The following is a 20,751-nucleotide window of genomic DNA, read 5'->3' as shown; positions in this document are numbered from 1 at the left end:
GGAAAACAAAGATGTTCATGGATCTATTCGTCTGAAAGAGGATCCATTAGAATGATGCAGAGCTTGTAGTCTTCACTTTGTAGTTTTTCGTAACAGCATTTTTCCATCAGCATTTTTTGTCTGCTCCTGATTCTCAGTGGTTTGAATAAATAAATACTTAGAAACGCAGTTTTAACCTGAATTTTCTTTAAATTATGTGCTCATTAATGAGAAAAAAAGCTAAACGAAGATCTTTAAAACACCAAAAACGTAATTTGCATTGGACAGGGTCATGAAGTAAATGTGCTGAGACATTCAGGCCTGAGATTAAAAACTGTCTTTGAGTGATCTTTCATCAGGTGGAAGTCCAAACTATTCAGAATGGCTTTACAGCTCATTCTATAATGATGGTAAATGATGAAGCATTTTACAATGATGTCTGAACATCCAACCTACATCTGAATATTTCTGAAGGGATTTTATAGACCTCCTGCTGAAAAACTCTGAGATGTTAGAAAGGGCTTTGAAACTGCACTTAAAAACATGTACAATAGGGCTGGCACGATTAGTCGACGACTAATCGACTATTGAAATAGTCGATTAGTCGTCGACTAATCGACTATTGAAATAGTCGATGACTAATTTAATAGTCAATTAGTTGATTCTTTATTTATTATTAATATTTTGTTAAATTTATCTCAAAACTTCGGTGGGCGCTTTCTAATGCTGCATCTGCCGTTCTCTTTGACACACATACTCAGTAGGGCTAATCAGAGTCAGCAGTGATGTCACAGAGTGTTATAGGAAGACTCTGGACCATAACACGCCAACAGAGATGGAAATTGTGGGAAATGTTAAAAAAAATGAAAGAAAAAGTGTTCAGTGCAATATCTGCATGGCAGATATAACTCAGTGAGACCAAAACTTTATTTTTAGTGAAAATAGTTCCTTGTTTCAGATGCTACCCTCATTTGATTTTAATGCGAGAAACAAATTAAAGAAAGAAGCTGCATGATTTATTAAAGGTTTAATAAACGATCATCTTTGTATCTGTATTGTTCGTTAGTTTAAAGCTAATGATGGTTAAAATGTGGGTTTTACATCCAGCTTACACACAACCAGATTAGTCGATTAATTGGAAAAAATAATCTGTGATTAGTCGACTAATAAAATAATCGTCTGTGGCAGTCCTAATGCACACAGTGAAACATGTAGACAAGTGTGTTATTCTGTCATGACATTTTTATTACCTTGACACGAAAAGCACAGATGACAGAAGTGATTAACACTATCAACACAAAAGGAGCAAAACAATAGAATGACAAAGCCCAAGTGGGGAGAGGCAGAGGAGATGGTGCATTCCAATGATGGAAGCTGAGCACTCCCCTGAAGGCAACTGTGCTATCTACATATGTGCACACACATACACTTACTTAGACCTGATGAGCATTCACAGCACAAAGCCATTTGTCAAACACTGTTACCCTCATGGCTAAGGGACCCTTATGAAGTGAGGAAGTCAGGTTTCTTTAGTTGAATGTGAAAACTGAAGGAGCAGACGCTCATTATCTTCTCTGCTGATATTCTGTGGCTCCTTAAGAAACCTTTGTCTTTATGGACCAATACATCCGGACAGCTGCTCCTTTCAGACTGCACTTAAAGAGGACTGCTTTGGCTAATGATTTATCTGGATTTAACAGCCACAATCCATGGCTCTGCAGGGATACATAGACCAGGCGTAATGCTCACCACAAATCTGAAATCGTTTTCTCTCTGTAGTCACAGCTGAGCTACTGGGGGACATTACTGGCAGTCCGCTTCACAGAGCTCAAACAGCCGACTGAGATCTAAGAAACTCTTCTCTTCTTTTGTGCCAACTACGCTCTGCAATTACCAATAATCACCTGCCAATTAGAGGAAGTCAGCATGACCTCAGTGTTCATGAGAAAGAGCCTGCCGTGGTGACAGTGGTGCATATGTGGTGATGACACTATTCTGCATACTTTCAATCTATTTGTTCCAATGTAATGTTTGGATGTGAACACCTGAAGAATGCTTTACAAAAGCTCAGGGAAGACTGAGAAATATGGTTTCCCATTTCTAGTCAAAAGTCAGTGATGATCATTTTATGGCACGAGATAACCCAAAATTCACATACCACATGGACTTTGTTACCATGGTGATTATCACCCAATATGTATTCCTGACTACAAGTGTCTCACTGGTGCTGAAGGAAAATGAGGGGTGTGTGCACAGACATGCTAAATCCAAAGAAAGGATTCAACATGGCGTCTCATTCTTGGCTTTTAACACGTCTCAAATAGACAGAAGACCTCCGTGTGCCGTCTCAAAGGTCTCTGTCTTCATTACCTCATCTACCACACCAGAGCTCGGTTCTGGTCTTTATGGACACTCCTTCCCAGTACGGGATGGTACCAAACATGCTCTAAAACACATTGGTGCCATGTTGGCCGCGGTTTTCCTGACTGAATTCAGGATTAATCCAGGACTTAAAACATTTAATCTTCTTCACCTTTCTTCTTATCCCTTTTGGGGTCACCACAGCGAAACAGCATTCACTGTTTCACATCAGTGATTTGGCAGAGTTTTTACGTCAGATGCCCTTCCTGACACAACCCTGTACTTGAGGGACCCAGTTAGGCAGCAGCGTCAAGGGTCTTACCTAAGGACCCAATCTGGATGGAACTTAAAACACTTAATATCATCTTTAAAAAAATAAAATCCTTGTTTAAAGAAGAAACATACAGCTCAGCTGCTGGAAAACACAAGAATAAAGCTGGACTTTAAGACTCCATGTACATGCAACAGTGCACACAACTGAATAAATCATCATATCCTGACACAATATAAACTTTACCATCTTAATCATAAAACACATGCATGCTTATCTCATGCCTTAGTGACAACTGTCCTTAAGGGTGGATACCGCCTGTCTGCAGGAGAAAAAATCTCTACAGAGAATGCTATAGACCACTTAGTGAGCCCATAGACTGACGATGTTCATGCATATTTTTCCATACATGCTGTGAGCAACAGGTCGGAGCAGACACTTAATAAAAAAGGGTAACTATGGGTAAGTTTAGGGATGTCCTGATCCAATCCCGCTATCGAAAATTGGGCTCCCACCATGTGGTTTCAGACTCGATCGGTTTCAGATGTCGTCTCCCTAACAGGGATCAAATATTTATTTTGGTATTATTTTGAGCAGCGTTACTCTTTTCAAGCTTGTTATTTAAAAAAAAAATATCCTAGTAGAAGTCTGTATATCAAGAATGGATTCACAAAATGTTACTGCAGTAAAACAGCAAAATACAAACGCAGTTTGAGCAGGAGGGTAACGAAAACCGCTTGGAAAAGTGAGAGATATTCACAGACTATGACTTCCGGGCTCAAAAGCTCTCAGTAAATGATTCAAACTGACAAAAAGTGTCAAAAAAGTCATTTTCTGTTGCATCATGGGATGAAGGAAGCCAACAAAAACAAAACTAATCAGAAAATAATTGATAGAATCCAAAATAATCCTTTCTTACACTGCAACATAACATACATTGATAGAAACAAGCAGTGTTGCTTCAGAATAATACTGTATGATCAGAAGATGGTCTTTTGAAACAGGACGCAGGTTATTAGCAGCCCTGAGCCAGCAGCGCCTCACAATGTGGCAGGTAAACGCACCGAAATGGTCAATAATCAAAATGAGTCTAATCATTTTCTTGCCACCTTAAAGCTCTTTCAGCAGCAGTCGGAGATGTCTTTTAACAAGCAGAGCTCTGCGTCACTGGAATCTGTGAGAAAAAAGCGCTTTGTCTCTTGTCCAGTCAATGAAATATGTATTTGGGAAGCATTAAAGCGAGTGCTCTTTCTATTTCTGGCACAACAGATGGGCAGAATGAAACCACTGATCAAAGGAATGGAGAAGCATCTCGCTGGTTCTGACTAATTCTCCAATGGACACAGAACCACTCAAAGAGAAACAGAGTACAGAGTACAAGAGCCTCAGAACAATTGGTCAATCTGTCAAAGACCAGGGGGCAGGTTGATATGGGATGGATAGTGACTGAATGATCTTTCAAATTGGAAGAAGTAAAACTCTTTAAATATCATTTTAATTTTATCAGTTTATCCTGTTAAATGTAAATGTTTTTCTGCAGACTCGCAAATCAGCCAACATGGAACCAAAAGTACGCATCACCAGTGGCCGATGTTCACAGCAATAACCTCCTCTGATGACCAACAGTTAACCATGACATCTTCATTCTAAACAAGCAGGTTTTCATTTTTAAAGTGAAGACACCAGGTTTGTTCAGTCAGTCTAACAAATAAAACAGGAACAGTTTCAAAACAACAAGCTGTACAGTGTTTCTGCAGGGATTTATTCAAAAAAAACAAACAAAAAAAAAACATCTAGATAAACCATTAGTAGAAAAGACTACACCTATTCATCTTATTTTACAGAAAAGGTTTCAATTACTATATTAGAAGAAAATGTCATTTTTCATATGACTTACTCAAACAATTCGATTCTGATTTAGGAGGCAATAATTCAGTTATGAAACAATTATCAATGAATCCCAGATCTGCCTTTTTTTATTTTAGAAATGAAATGTTTCTCTTTACTACAAGACACTAGACAAATATGACTCTTTTCTCCACAAAGTGCATTTTTAGATAAAGATGAGATCAGCACACTTGTTTAAGTTTAATTGAGAACATAAAAACTCTGACATGAAAAATATTTTGTTTGATGATCAAAAATCTTTCACAGCATCAAAAGGCAAAAATGTTCCCTGAACTCAACAACCTTAAATAAGGTACTGTTATGTTTTATCATTAGAGCAGCTTTAATGAAACACTTTTAACTCACATTTCTACACTATGAAAGCTGAAATGTGTGGAGAGAAAATAGACTCACTTTGATTTGCACGTGCCTTATTCCTAATTTGTGCATAACTTTGGATTTCTGCAAATTGGGGGCTGCAGAAAAGGAAGCAATCAGTTTTGGAAAATAGTTGTTTTTAAAGGAAGAATAGTTTTAAAAACGCTTACTTAGATACATTAGATTAGCTTATAAGAGATTTATATTAATTATCGGCATATCTGTTTAAGGAAGTGGGAAAATGTCAAGTTTAACCAGATAAAATTCACAATCTGATCTCAAAACAGCTAAAAAGAAAACTCTAATGACCCATTATTCTAGCAGCATTTAAACGCATCACTTATGGAAAAATCTTGGAGACACGGAGAGTCTCACATCATATTTGTGCGAGGTTGAACTGAGGTTTTGTGTGTGCGTAACAAGTGATTTGTGCGTAATTTTTAAAGATTTGCATATGTAATTAGTTTCAAAGCTGTTGTAATTTTAATTTGTGCATGTGTAAACTGTTTTTTTTATTTTCTTTTTATTTTGTCATTTTTGTACTTTTGCACATAATGTATTTTATGAGTTACAAATCAAGAAACTTGTGCGCACAAATTCAAAGTTATGCATAAATCAAGAATTAGGCACACATAAATCGTGGTGATACTTCTTTGTCTCCATAGAAATGCTTCCAAACAGTCAATTTAACCAAAGTTGGGGCCGGTCGGATGGTGAGATCTGGAAGGTCAGCCATGTTTGTGGACTCTTGAAAAATGTCAGAGAGAAAAACGCTTTAGTTCAGCTTCTTACATTCACTTTACATCACATACATTTTTTAATTATTGAATATTTAAAATTCATAAACCGATTCACAATCGTTTATGAGTCATGAGTGATACGTAAAAAAAAAAAAAAACAAGTTTCCCCAACCACTAATTACCAGCATGGTCTTTTCAGAGACATGTTATTGATAAAGAAATGGTTTGTTAGGTAAGTTGTGTCAGGTTTGAAATGTTGTCATGAGAACAAATGACCGGTTCAGATTCTGTCCCAAAACGGTTCAACTGTCAAGGTTGAAATGGCTGAAAAGCATACACCACATATTTTGCACTTCCATTAAAATCAGTACTTGCAAAAATCTTGCAGCCTGAAAAAGCAAAGCTTCTTTACTCAGAAGGTCACTGATCAGCCAACCACTTCCAGCACTCTCCACTTTCTTTGAATTTCACCAACATTCATTCGTCTTAGAAAACATCTGAACATTTTTGAGGCCCTATGCCAACATTTAAGCAACAAAAGAACTGCATAAATATTCACTTAGTCATTACTGTAGACCTGCAGGTAAAGAGAAGACACATTTGAAGTAAGGTAACAGCAGCTAAAGGCCTCCCCGCTTACAATGGTTTTTATGCATACAAGATAAGTACACGATACCAAGAACTTGAACCTGACTCCTAAACTCCACAATAAACTGCAGCCGCATGGCAATATGCAACCTGAGCATGAGACAGGAGCCAAGCTCCAGTCTTACAGCTGCACTAACCTACTGATTACCATTTCTTCTCTGATTCAAGACACAATCTAGAAAGAGCAGTGCGTGCTGCAGTAGCTCATACAGCAGCGAAATCCTCAAGCTTCTTGACTGTAATTATGAAGGCAACGTAAGGAAGGTTACAGACCGTTGCAGGTTTGGCCCAGTGCACTGCAAGTGTTCTGACACCAAGTGTTGTTTCATTAGAGTAGATATGAAGTAATTATGCAAGCGGTAGAAAAAGGAGGAGTGGAGCAAAAAGGGAGAAACGCTGGAACAGGATGGATGTCTGCAGGGAGAGTGACCAGATAGCACCATCTGCATTCTGCACATGTACGATCTGTCTGGCTGGCTGTTGAGTTCAATGAGAGCTGGCACGGCGACAGGCAGCAGAGAAATCTTCAGATGTATAGTACAGTAAAGCACACACTGACCCTCATTCTGGCACACAGCAGGCACAAATTGCACAAATTGCAACTCTTCTCCTGGACAGCCCTCTAAAGATTTCATGAGAGCTGATCTGATGGACGGTAATGGCTGTTTGACAAACATCCCAACGCATCACTAAACCCACCATCTCTTCTCTTTATAGGGAATCATTAAATGAAAGGTTAGAATTGTCACAACCTTTAAGAAAACTAAAAAGTAAAATAATTCCCTCTTTTACCTTTCAGCTGCTCCCTGCAATTGTCATTGTAATAAATCAGTAATGTCAAACTCAATCACACAAGGGGCCAAAATCCAAAACACACCTTAGGTCACGGGCCAAACAGGATAAACATTTATTCAACACTCTAAAACTACACTTTTAAAACTTTAAAACTGTAACTTTTTAACATAATTATGAACTAGACATATAGAATTACATGTGATAATTCTAGTGTGAATGCTGTAAGCTGAATTTGGCCGCTGAAGATGCTAGTGCTGATAACTGAAGATGCTGAAATTGAAAGCTAAAAATGCTGAAGATGATAGTCAGCTAAAATATTACCTACATGCTAAATTAGCCCAAAAAAACAACCTTAGGTTAGCTAGCATGTAGCTGAAAAAAATAGCTAAACTTCAAAATAGCCTAAATTAGCTAAAACAGCTAGCATGTATTTGAAATATTAGATAATATTAGATACTCTCCAAAATAGCCTAAAAAAATCGTCCAAAAAGCTAGCAGAATGCCAATTTTTAAAACTCTAAAACCATAACTTTTTAACAGAATTATGAATAATAAAAAGGCAGGAATATTATTCCAGAATAAATCAACTTAAACCTTAAATAACTTTTAATATTTTACTCTCCATAAAAATATATTTTGTTAAAATCATACAAGTTACAAATAAGCACAAGATAATATCAGACCATTAATAAATTATAAATTAATAAAATAAAATGATCTGGAGGGCCGGACAGAATTACCCGGAGGGCCGGATCCAGCCCCCAGGCCTTGACTTTGACACGTGTAATAAATAATCCACCTCATTTAATCTCCGTCTTCTCCTCACTGGTCTGCACCAACTTCAGGTCCTTCACTGCATCCATAAACCTCTGCAATGGTCTTCCTTCCGGAATGCTCCTTCGTTCTTCCTCTGAACATGTCCAAACCATCTCAATCTGCTTCCCTGGTTCTATCTCTAACACATCAAACATGATCTGCTCCTCTGATGTTCTCATTCCCATCCCATCCATCCTGGTCATCCTGCAGACAATGTTCACTTCCTTCCAGGTCTCCCTTCAGTCTTTTCACTCATAGTCACTGAACATTGCTGATTCCACCATCTTGTACACCTTCTGAGATTAGCTTTGCAGAATCATACCTTCCTCCAGTTGGTCCGACCTGCATACACTCTCAGTAGCTCTGGATTGTTGACACTAAATACTAAAAAAAAACCTCCACCTTCTTCCTTTGTGCTCCGTGGATCTGTTCTGTCCCCCTTTTACAGGCTAGAGCTCCTTTCTTTAGATTGTTGGTTTCAGCTCGCTGCAGATGGCAGGATCATTTACAAACATTAAGAATGGAAGCTATGGAAAGCCAAAAGCCGTAGGAGAAGATACAAATAAGTGAGTTGCTCACAGTAGCCTGAAATTGCATCTCAACAGAACAGGCAGATTCAGACATTTTTAATAACTTGATAACAGGATTAAAAACAGAGATGAAGAAACTCAGCTCAGCTAGCAAAGTAGTGGGGTAGTTTTCCTCACCTCTCTGATCTTGTCCCGTTTCTCTTTGGCGTCAGGCTCTGGTGGCTCTCCATCACTGACACCAACCACCTTAGGCATGGGGACGGGTGGCAAGGGCTTGGGCCCCGGATCCTTCTTCTTCAAGTCCTCCATTACTTTAGTCTTCTCCGTCTGAATCTCAGCCTGCAGCTCCTCACGCGACTTCCGCAGCTTCTCCTTTGCCTCCTGCAGCGCTCGCTCGTGGTCTGCGCGGATCTTATCTCGCAGGCTCGCTACCTCCTCCCTGGAAAAACACAAGCGGTTTAAAGATTGCTGGAGGCTCAGTGGTTTAAAGTGTTTGGGGGATAAGATCAAAAAATAATCTGGGAGTAAGGACACATTTTTGACCCTTCAGGACATGAACACTCTCCTGGAATCATCACCAAAACACATTTCAAGAGCTGTGTGAAACAGGCCTGACACTTTTAGAACCTGATGGGTAAAAAAGAGGAGGTCTGAGGTTTTCAAGGATAAAAAACTGCTTTTCTCCTGATGTCAGAGCACTACGACGAAAAGTGTTTCTTTGGAGAAACAAGGATCTTCAAACATGAGATACAAGATGTTTTCAATTAGTTGATGACTAGTCGACTAATCGTGGCAGCTCTACTAGAGAAATGTCATCTGCTCTGCATTTCTACATTTAGGGGCAGGCCCTGACAAACACATTTTTTTAATTTTCTCCAACGGTGAATATGTTGATGAGTTTGAATAGTTTTTACAACCGATCCACAAAAAAATCGTTACATCCCTAGAATAGACACAAAAAAAAAAAAAAATCAGCGATTTACGTAGAAATACTCTAGATTAACACGTGACCCTGAAGCCCTCCCATCTAAGGGTTCCTCCTCTTGAAAGGGAGTTTTTTTTTCCTTTATGCTGATGTTTTGGTTAATTTGTCCAGTTTAGATTTTACTACCAAATTCAGAAGACTTGTATTACACAATAGAGCAACGAGGAAACAACAAAGATAAGAATCGCCGGCAAACTATAAGAGAGCAAACAGAAAATGTAAAAGGATTCTATTAGTGAGAACCAAAAGATTCACAGCAGATTTCTAAAGACATTCAAGTTTTGTGTTTCAGTCAATGCCGTATTATTTTAAAACTGAAACACAACATATAAAGCTAATTAAAAATCTATTCACACTTTAAACTGAAGTCTATAGGGAGTTTATATCAACAACATCTTCTATAAAGATCCTCAGATCAAAGAACATCTGTGTTCCACAGGGTAACACCAAAAATGCTAAAGGTTGTAGATAACAGGAACAAGAACACAGCTTGTTATTGAGAACAAACGTTTGTTTTATAGTAACCTGCAGAGACATATGTAGACTCAGCTGCAGCCTTCCTGCAGCTTGTTTAACACAGTCAAAAAAACAAGTTAGTATCAGCTGTTTGTTGCAGTAAAAGACTGTAAAAACAAGAGTCAAAACTTTATGACAACACCAGCTGTCACACCGACTGCAGGCTGAGATTCTGAATGTGGAAACCTGATCTGATATGCAAAAGATTAAAAAACTGACAAAAAACTCAGTTTATACAAATTGTCCGACAAGTCTGAAAATATGATGCGTAAAAAAAGCAAAAGAGTAAACTTATATTTGATAATATTCAATGTAAAATTAAAACTTTCATTTAATGTGCTTTTATCTACCGTTGTGTTTTTTTCTCTGTCCAGGTCGTTATTGTAAATAAGAACTTCTTCTTAATAGCTTACCTGGTTAAATAAAGGTTTAATAATAACTACTTAGTGCAAAATTGTTGTAAACAACAGAACCGAAATGAAATGATTCAAATGGCTGCCAGATACATTGGTGCTCTCTATCTACCTCCAAAGGAACGTCTCACCAACATAACGTTTTGCAGCCTCTTCAAACGAAATATAAAAGATCGATACTTGGTGAGAACACATCAAGAAACAATCGCAGGACTAAATGTTGCAATATATTGCAATTAAGATATTAGCAAATTAACATTAAAGGTGTGATTATCAGTGAATCTGATTCAATATATTTTAGTCCTTTATCTGATTATGAAATGACACAGTTTTAAGAGAAATATACAAGTATTAATCTAACCTATTCTTATGGTGGAAGCGCCATTATCAGACAAAGGAGAATGAAGATAACTTAAGAAATCCCATAATAACCTACAGTATTTGGTGTGCATGTAATATGGAAACACTGATGCATTCATGCAAAATGCACGTACATTAATGCTTTTGATGATATTAAAACTACACTTTGTGGTCCTGTTATACAAGTGAATGTGATGTCTGCCTCCGATGTCTAATGTGGACGTCAATGACTTTAAGCTGAAAACCCCACAGCCCTTAATGGACGATGACAAAATATATGACAAAATAGTCTGATTAGACAATGTGTCATCTGGCTTTCTCCAGTTGGCACAACTTAAGACATCAATGCAGACAGAGAGGCCCTCCTTCCTCTTAGCTGAACAGAGTTAACAGCTGCTCATCACCACACTGAAGTGATTAAAATGACTGGCTGAGCTTTTCAAGGACATTCAAAGGAACCTTGTTGGAAATAAAAACTGCTGCTCCATGAAAACAGTCTTGTTACAAATCCAACCAACAAGGAAAGGCAGAAGATGTCAACAACCTCATCTGCAATTAGTTCCAGTAATTACTTCTTCCAAAAGTCAATCCTAATTCACCACTTGGCTTCACCTCTTCTTCTTCATCTCAAAGAAGACCGTGCAGAGGGCTATGAGGTGAAGTGATGCAAGAACCAGGACAGCTATGATTTCATTTTCCACCCTGAAAAAGCATTCATGCTGAATAAAATCAAATCAAAGGAGTGACTTGTGTGAAAAAGAATAAAATTAACTTAAAAATTACTATACCTGTTAAAGGTTCAAATGTGTGGAAATGCTAGACCAATGTAAAAATATGACATTTTAATCAAACTCGTAATTGAAAGTCACCACCGACTGGTGTCTGTATCAAATCTTGATGTTCAGGCTGGCTTTATCTAGCTTTCTACTTCAGAGCTGTGCAGTTCTTCCCTTCAACCCATGTCTAACAGAGAGCTGGAACAGCTGCACCCTTTAAAACGTTGAGATAGAAATTAAAATTCAAAATGTGGAGCAAGTGCAGCAGTCTTACAAACCTAATCAAACATCCTCAAGGGCAAACCCGTCTTGATGAAGGAGCTACTGGTTTGTACAGGTCTATGAATGTCAATAGACACATCTGTGAAGTGATCAGTTGATCGTTTTAAGTCATGAAGAGAATTAAACAGTCAAAGATGTGAAGTCCTGATCTGCAACGGAATGGCAAAAAACAATTGTTTTTTCAACATTTGTCTATTTTAATTATGTCACAAAAGCATCAAACGGACACGAGGAGAAACTTCAGGTTTCAGTTACATGCGAAGTAGGGGTTTAACTATTAATCCACTTAATTTAAATAAATCAATTTAAATTCCTACAACCAGATCTGTCTGAGGCAAACTGATAATCTAATCGACCTACACCATTATAAAATGGTTTTAAATTAAATAAATGAATTAGAAAGAGTGGCGCTACTGTCACTGAATTTAACCAGAGGGTAGACAAAAAAATAAAACAAAATAAAATAAAAATAAATAAGTAAATACAACTTATTTAAAATGACAAAAACTTTCTATTTAAATCTTTGTGTTTTATCAGTTTTGTTCATTCTGGTCTCCTGTTCTAAATAAAGGTATAAATGTCGGTGATTTAATATAAATAATTTCCATTTTCATACATCCAGTAAAAAGGCATACACATAGCAATAAACATATAAAAAAGTAAGAATCGTGGTTTGATTTGTGAATCACTGAGATTTATTCGCGAATTGAATCTCCAACTGCGTAACGATCCACAGCCCTACCGGAGATGTTGCCAGTGACGCCTATATCATGCACGCTTTTTGACATACTGATTCCTAGAGAGTCTACGTGATAAACGTGAATCATCTGATTGTGATGGAGAAAAAAGGAGGCTTTTCATGTCACCATAAATGCTGCTTTTTTAGCTTCAGAACCCCTCGAAATTACTGAAATAGTGTAAACAGTTAAGGAGTTGCAGTAGTCAAGAGTGTCGACACAGAAACTAAAGCTCCAACATTTAAGGAGCAACTTCAAAATTAAAGTGGAAGATGGAACAGCTGCAGCCTTCTGCCCTCCAGGGGGCGCTCCACTTTGCAAACAAACTGATTATTTGAAAAATGTATTATTTCTTATTTTCAAGTCAAATTTAAAACCCAACCCCCATCCATCAAAACCACAGTCATGAAGAGCAAGACTGCAAAAAAAAAAAAAAAAGTGGCGTCCTCATGGGAAGTGAAACCGGTAAACCAGACCAGGCAGCTTCCATCTCAAGTTCAGACAATCAAACTAATTAAAACAAAGACCTGCTTGCTGTCACTGCCAAACCGCTACAGAGGCGGAGAGCCGTGACGCCACGTGACAGCTAATCCAAGGCCAGGCAGTCATTTACAGCTGTGCCTGTCGGGGGGGCGGGCAACGAACAGACATGGAGGACAAAGAAACTGAAGAGGAAAGAAAGCTTTAGCTTTAAGACAGAGTCACAAATGAGACAATCTATCCTAATTGTTTGTCAACCAACACAATGAGCATCCATTTTATAATTCTATCATGACAGCAGATGCTGCACCAACTGAGACCAAAATAAACAGCCTCCAAGTTACACAACATCGTCCTGGAAACGCCTTATAAATATTCATGGACTGTCTCAGCGTGTCTGACTTTAATTGACAGAAAACATATTTTGTAACATCAACTGTACACATCATACGTGCATGTGCAAGTCAATGCCCGGACTTGTTATGATGCCTCAAACACAGGGTTTATTCACTCTAAGCAGGCGACATCTGATGAGGGCATCCAGCTGTCTGTTCTGCATAGAGATGGCCAGTTAGGCTTAACTGCCACTAATACTGAGTACTACCACCAGGAGGGCCACTGGTGTCTGCAATGCCAACATCCATGGTCCTGCACCGCACAGCCCAAGAAATGTCTGACCAACACACTGATGTAATCCTTCTTGGGTCAGCTAACAACCCCAAAACCAAAGCATTTTTTCAGATAAAAACAATTTCACATAACTGGACCTGGAGAAAAAAGTGAAGCTTTTATTATCATATTTAAAAACTTTTGCATAATTATACCAAGTAGTAATTTTTTTTCCTGAAAAAATACAGGAATTACCTTGAAGCAGTGGTGTCAAACTCAATCTCACAAGGGGCCAAAATCCAAAACACACCTTAGGCCGAACAGGATAAACATTTACTGAACACAGTGAAAGCACATTTTTAAAAACTTTAAAACTGTAACTTTTTAGAATAATTATGAACTAGATATCCAGCATTATCTGTGATAATTCTAGTGTGAATGCTGTAAGCTGAATTTGGTCGTTGAAGATGCTAGTGCTGATAGCTGAAGATGCTGAAAACTGACAGCCAGCTGAAATATTAGCTAAATTCCAAATTAGCCTAAAAAAAAAAAAAAAGAAATTGGGAAAGCCAAAACTGCTAGCCTGTAGCTGAAAAATTGGCTAAACTTCAAAATAGCCTAAAAACTGAAAAAGAACTTAAATTAACCAAAACAACAAGTGTGTAAATATTAGAATAACTCCAAAAGAGACTAAAAAATGTCAAAATGCCAAAATAGTCCAAAAAGCTAGCAGAATTCCAATTTTTTTTAACTTTAAAACTGTAACTTTTTAACATAATTATGAATAATAAAAAAGCAGGAATATTATTCCTGAATAAATCAACTTAAACCTTTAATAACTTTCAATATTTTAATCTCCATAGAAATATCTTTTGTCAAAATTATACAAATTAGAAATAAGCTCAAGATAACATCGGGTCATTAATAACAATAAAATAAAAAGATCTAGAGGGCCGGATAGAATTACCCAGAGGGCCGGATTCGGCCCTTGGGCCTTAACTTTGTAACGTGTACTTCTAAAGGAAAATTAATTCATAGATGGATATTGTTATTTTTATATATATATATATATATATATATATATATTGACATTAACCAACCTTTTTAAGCCTTAACCTGAGTCTTTATGCTCTCATTTGTTCTGTGCATTAAATGGGAGAAGACTAATACAAATAAAGCATGTTACTAACTTACCAACAATGGCAACATCACTAAAAAGAAGTGAGTACAGCTGCTGATCATTACTAAGGAAACAACTGCCTGCATATCAGAAGACAAACTGGACTCTTTGTTTAGTGACGGTCTCCATTTCAGTCAGGTGGTGTTTGTTTCATGCAATACTTCATGCCATCATGGTGAATGATACCTGACAGGTGGACAAGTGGCTCTCAAAGCCCATCAATTATGACTGTAGTTCAAGAGTGTAGGCAGAAGTGTTGCATTGACTTGGTGTTGCTAAACGTTTTTGTTGAGTGTGGAGGTCCCTATCAAAAGAAGAAGACAAAACAGAAGCTTTTAAAGTTAATCAGTTTTGTGAGTGTATTTGGATGTTTTAATCCGGTTCAAGTCCCACCGACTCCAACTAAATATCTTTCTACAGTAAAATCGTTTCCTTTGGTTTTTTAAATATGATAATGCCATTTCTAGCTAAAATTAAAAAAGCCTGTGTTGTTTTTAAAGACAATTTCTGCATAGCAGCAAAAGCTCATTAGAAATCCTATCTTGGGTTGAGGAAGGACCTGTTGCCATGGAACTTAGCCTTGCAAATTTCACATCATGCCTTTCTTTACACTGTCTCCCACTGGCTACAAGCACCTGACAAACCCAAGCTAACAGTAGCGTAGCAAAAAAAAAAAAAATGCACAGTTTTAAGTCAGATGGCAGCCAAGACGAGTACAATAAAGATTTTAAATTGATCTTTTGTCTGCAAGAGGAGAAACTTTGGTCCACTCATGTCAGTTGCTCCATCACACCGAGCTTTTTCCACCATCTTGTTTTCATCTGCTCCTGAACTAATGCAGTTTGAATTTTTTTTTTAAAAATCTCAGAAACAGAGCTTTAATCTTTTTTTTTTTTTTTTTAAATACGAGAAAATGCCACAAGAACATGTTTAAGAAGACCAAAAACAGGATTTTTATTGGAGTGGGTCTTTAATCTGATGTGGTCATCTATCCTGTATATGAAACTTCATTCAAAACAGCTAATTTCAATGTAGTTTTAAAAAGGTAAATCTGTAAATATGAATATTTTAGATGGTGGCTCATTTCCATGACAGGTATTTAAATTGGGCAGGAAGAAGGACCATCCCTTCTTCCCTCAAACCCTTAACCCTCGTGCTATATAGTGAGATCCAGATGACCCAACTCTTACATTGATGTGCGAGCACTCCCATGACAAATGTGGATGAAGGTGGACAGGATTTCATGTCTGCCATGGACACCAATGAAAATCAAAAATCATCGAAAGAAAAAAAAAAATCAGCAAGCTGTTTTGTGGAGTTCAGATGACCCCACTACCAACGTCCACATACCTAAGGTAGCACAGGGGGTAGACGTCAATCAGCCTTACACCAAAAGCAAAGACATGGACGATGCAGCTCAACACTTTTTTATAATTTCTGTGATTAGAATTAATGTTGTAGAAAAATGAGGGGTAGATTTATCAGAACTTCAGCATTTAGGAGAGAAAAAAAACACTTCAAAAAGCAGTGTGGCCAGAATTAATTTGACATGCTTCTACAACTGACAGACGTGTTTGTCCTGCCTATTAGATAATTCCTAGAAAGGTTGGTGACCTCAGGATTCAAGACAGCACATAATGTCCATGTAAACTCCCCAGATCTGTGGGCCCCAGTGTAATCCTTAACCATCACACAGACTTCAACAGCAAAGAAATTCACAATACAGCTGTGAGCTCAGGAGCTTTTCCCCTTGGACTTCCATCTCCTGTCGTGAGTCCTTTTCTCCAACATGAAGATGCTAAACTGTACAGCAACAACTCTCTGTCTACAATACCCTAAACAAAGCTGATCTCGTGTAAAATCATGACTGTAATGTTCTCAATGTTTCTATTTCATTCCCTTAAATGTATTTTTGTGTCTGAGGGAAACAAAGGGAGCTGTGTATTTGTTATTGTTCGATCTGCTGCCAGTGTTAACTTCCCTATACTGTCAAGGTCACAGATTAGCATCCAAACCCAAAATGTACCCAGAAATCTGCTGCTCCACAATATCAGCTTTTCAACCACTTCTCAGCTTCCAAGACGTGTTCCGTTTGGGTTTTATCACGGGAGGAGACATGGCTCTGGGGACGGCAGAACACGATCGATACCATGTTTCTGTAGCAACACGTGCACACACACATGTGCACTCATACACAGCCGGAGAGGAGCTCACCGTCTGCAGCAGCAGTCTTAACAAGTTCAACAACTGATTAATTCATGATAGTAAGATTGCATGGCTGATTCAAGTCAACAAGCTGCTCTTCACACTTGTGAAAAGTCCTCCCTTGAGGTAAAGTTCTGTGTACTGGTGTGGCTCCTACAAAAAACACACAAAACATGTAAGTGTAGATAAAGCTGTAAACATATTTCCAATGATTTAATATATAAGAAATAACTGGTAGAAACACAAACTTTGCTACATTTCTTCTTCTGTGAAACAACATTAAGAAAGATCAAAGCTCAGGATATTAGAATTGATGATATAGAGTTAAACAATAACTATAATTCCTCACAAAGACCACAGAGCAATTCATTTTTAGAGTATTTTCTTCTATAAGTAAACACCAATGATGTAATTCTAGGAGATATCTGCAGAATCTTTCTGTTTAAGATGATAAAAATCCAAAATGATATCAATTCACTTTTGAACAATGCCATATGATAACTGCACAAAGCAAACAAACCATGAAAACAATCAACACTACATTTTCAAACTAGGATTAAAATTGTCTTCATTCTGTTTGTATTGTGTTACCATGTATGCTAGTTTCTTCAGCATTAGCTGACCATGGCTGGTGTTCTGTATGTGCTGCATGGACTGAAACAGAGACCTGAGGCTGGATATTCCAGCACAAACACACACAAGTATGAAGGTGTGTTCAATGATCTTCATCAGAGGAGAATCTCCAGGACAACAAGCTGCTGTCCTGCTTATATCAGGTTTCCTGAAGCAGAGTATGTGCAGAACAAAACAGGAAATCCCCAAATCCAAACATATCAAGAACAATGAAGCAACAATTTACCCTCATTTTGTGCCAAAGCTCTCCACATCTCAGAAAGCTCAGTCGGACTAGAACAGGAAACCTCTTCCTGCTGTTCATTTGTAATGCCACTGACATCGAACATCAAGTTTTAGCTTCACTGTTTAGTCATTCTAGATTTGGACAAAAAATGAAGTAAAGCATTCTTGAAAATATAAGTACAAGAGAAGCAGATTTCTTCTGCTGCATAAATGAAGTTTTTACTGTTACATAATATGCTAATGCTGTTATTTTACCAGCTATGGTATTGTATACTTATTCCCTGTCGTGTTTCCAGAATATAAATAAAGAAAACTCTCCCCAGTCAATGCCATGACACAAAAAACTCATTCTGGTGGACAGTTCTCAGCGCTTTGATCGGCAGATCTTGTTTGGTAACAGTCACCGCTGATTTTTCATTTCTTCACCAGTAATTTCAGAAAGGTTTATTTGAAATTCAAGGCCTGAAAAGCTGAGAGCCAGGCTTTATTTGATGCTGAGATGCTGCTTTGATCTAGTTGCCTTACCTGGCAGGGAGTCATTGTGTTGCAGAGCATCAGCTTCAGTGTAGGGAGGGAGGTGATGTGATTTGGTGAGACGCTTTGCAGGCCAGCTTGGTCACACCGAGCCTGAGGATGAACACTACTGTTCTCTCTTTGCCATGCCAGCTGTAAATTTGTTAACGCCTCTGTTTTTTGTAAAACCAACAGCCTATTCAGCTGGATTTGTTCTTGTTCTTCTTTTCTCTTTTAATTAAAAAAGCCATATCACTCTGAAAGCCCCACTCCAATGGAAATTGTGTTTTGAACATATTATTGTTGCATTTTTCTCATAATGGAGGACATGAATAAAATATTGTAAGATTAAAAATTTGGACACCATGCTCACTACTTCTTTTCTTTTTTACAAGGATTTGACGTCACCGATTTCACAAAGTGAAAACCTAATGAATATGAGCATGTTACAACAACGACCTATGAATCCACTGTGTTCTGAAGATTAAAACACTGATGGTTTATTAAAAAACACATTTAAATACATTTTTCACAAAAAATGTTCAGACAATGGATTTTGTAATATATTTATTTATTATTGATTGTGTGGCCCTGCAACAGGCTAGCAACTGGTCTAGCATGTCCATCCATGCATGTGCGTGTTCAGAGTGCACCTCGCATTTGCCCAACATTAGCCAGTAGGTTCTGGTGACCCCATGACCCCAAAAGGGGTACAGCAGGTTAAGAAAATGGATGAATGGAAAAGAGCTTCTTACGAGAACAGATACGTTGTTTTTGTGGAGATACCATTTCTGCATACCATTTCCTTAAAAACTATGGTGTCGTGTTTGGGTCATTTCTCTTCTGTACTTTTGATCTCCCCATCAAAAACAGTGTTTTTCTTTTTTTTATGGGGGGGTCAAAACTCTCCCCCATTATTCATTTCTGTAGGGTCAGAGGTTACAATCCAGCCTCAGCTAATGCCAACAAATAATCGCTTCAATCTCCTAAGCAGAAAAAGGACCACTGGGGGAGACCTGATCAAGTTATTTGGGTCAACAGCAATCAGGATTTGCCTGAAGCTTATATCAAGAGAGGCTAAAACAAAGGGGTTATGAACAAAAATGTTCATTTTTATTAAACAGAAACTTAAGTCTGATATGATTCATTACATTCTGCTGGACGTGGCTGCTCCTCTAAAGATGGAAAATTCATAGCTACCTGACATGTTTCTCTGAGTTATTATAGAGTTTCAGTTTTAAAATTCAGCTGTTTGTCCGATTGCAAATGTTTATTTTTTAAATCTATACTTAACACAAGAAGGAAACCGAGCCATGTTTTATTGCAGCGGTAAAGGTGGATAATTTGGACCAGTCAAAGATGAGTTTTTAAAATGCTAAACAGCCTATTTTTCTCTAGCATATTTTTTTGCCCTCCCAAAGGGCTTTACAGTCACAGTTCCATTCACCCATGCACTCACATTCACACACTAATGCCTCCATTGGCCCCACTGCAGAACACTGGTACCAACCTTTAACCACCAGCAGTGATGTGGCGTTCATGGTCTCCCCAAGGACACTTTGACACATGGGTGTGTAAGGCAGGACCCAAGCTTTCACTAATTCAAAGACGTAGAATTACACACAACTAAACTTTAAAGTACAACTCAAACATGATTTTCTGATCAAGTCTTTTAGGTCTGGTTTAAAATAAAATACTCATGATGCATTGAGTCCTTACAAAATAAAAGTTCCCAAATGTTATTAACTGACCTTATGAAAGCACTTAGCCAACTACACAATCTGATAAACTGTAAGCTTAACATCCAGCTTTAATGTCAGAAATGCAGCCTCTGCATAAACTACACTTCCCACTAAAGAGCATGGAGCATCGATGACTTAAGGTCAATTATGACAAAAACAAAGCTAGAATATGACACAGCAGCACATGCAGGTAACAAACGAGCTGCAGGAGCTTGTGCTGCAGATTGTAAAGTCAAAACGTGAATCACAGTAATCAGTGTGTGAGCATGCAGTCATCAGAGGTAAGTGCTGCTGGGCTGTACTCTCTGTTCTGAAAATGAGCCCATCATTTCTGGTAACAGAGACAGCAGACAGGTAAAACGAGGGCTGATGAACACAGTGCTCTGTTCTCACATGCTGTTTTCATACACAGGACGATGACTTAATAACAAAAAAGTATTATACTTGTAACGGTGTGATCGATTGGAAAATCAAGCTGTAGAATTTGAAAAAGTAGTAGCAGAGTGTGACTGCATGCTGATGGAGCTCGGGGTTAGCAGGCTTTCCAATGCGTTCCCTGATCCATGTGAGCTTTACTCAACAGCTTGAATTACTTGCACTGAAATATTTAAAAGATCTCTAATTCCAATAAGAACCAACGCAGAATTTCCAAAACGAAGAAGTTTCAGTTCCAAGAAAGGTCAATGATTC

The 20,751-nt window shown here is 37.9% G+C and overlaps 1 protein-coding gene across 2 annotated transcripts in view; it reads right to left on the bottom strand.

Moving 5' to 3' along the window:
• The window catches only part of man1a2 (mannosidase, alpha, class 1A, member 2), a 119,149-nt gene that overhangs the window by 87,897 nt on the left and 10,501 nt on the right, over positions 1-20,751 (bottom strand). For both annotated transcript variants that reach the window (XM_024260564.2, XM_024260565.2), the window contains exon 3: positions 8,583-8,844. In XM_024260564.2, coding sequence (XP_024116332.1) covers positions 8,583-8,844 — 262 coding nt within the window. The remainder of the gene's footprint in view (positions 1-8,582; positions 8,845-20,751) is intronic.

Source organism: Oryzias melastigma, linkage group LG21, assembly GCF_002922805.2.
Source record: "Oryzias melastigma strain HK-1 linkage group LG21, ASM292280v2, whole genome shotgun sequence".
In the NCBI taxonomy this organism is placed as follows: Eukaryota; Metazoa; Chordata; class Actinopteri; order Beloniformes; family Adrianichthyidae; genus Oryzias; species Oryzias melastigma.
The sequence above is the reverse complement of the archived record's forward strand: the minus strand, read 5'-3'. Positions and strand labels throughout refer to the sequence as shown.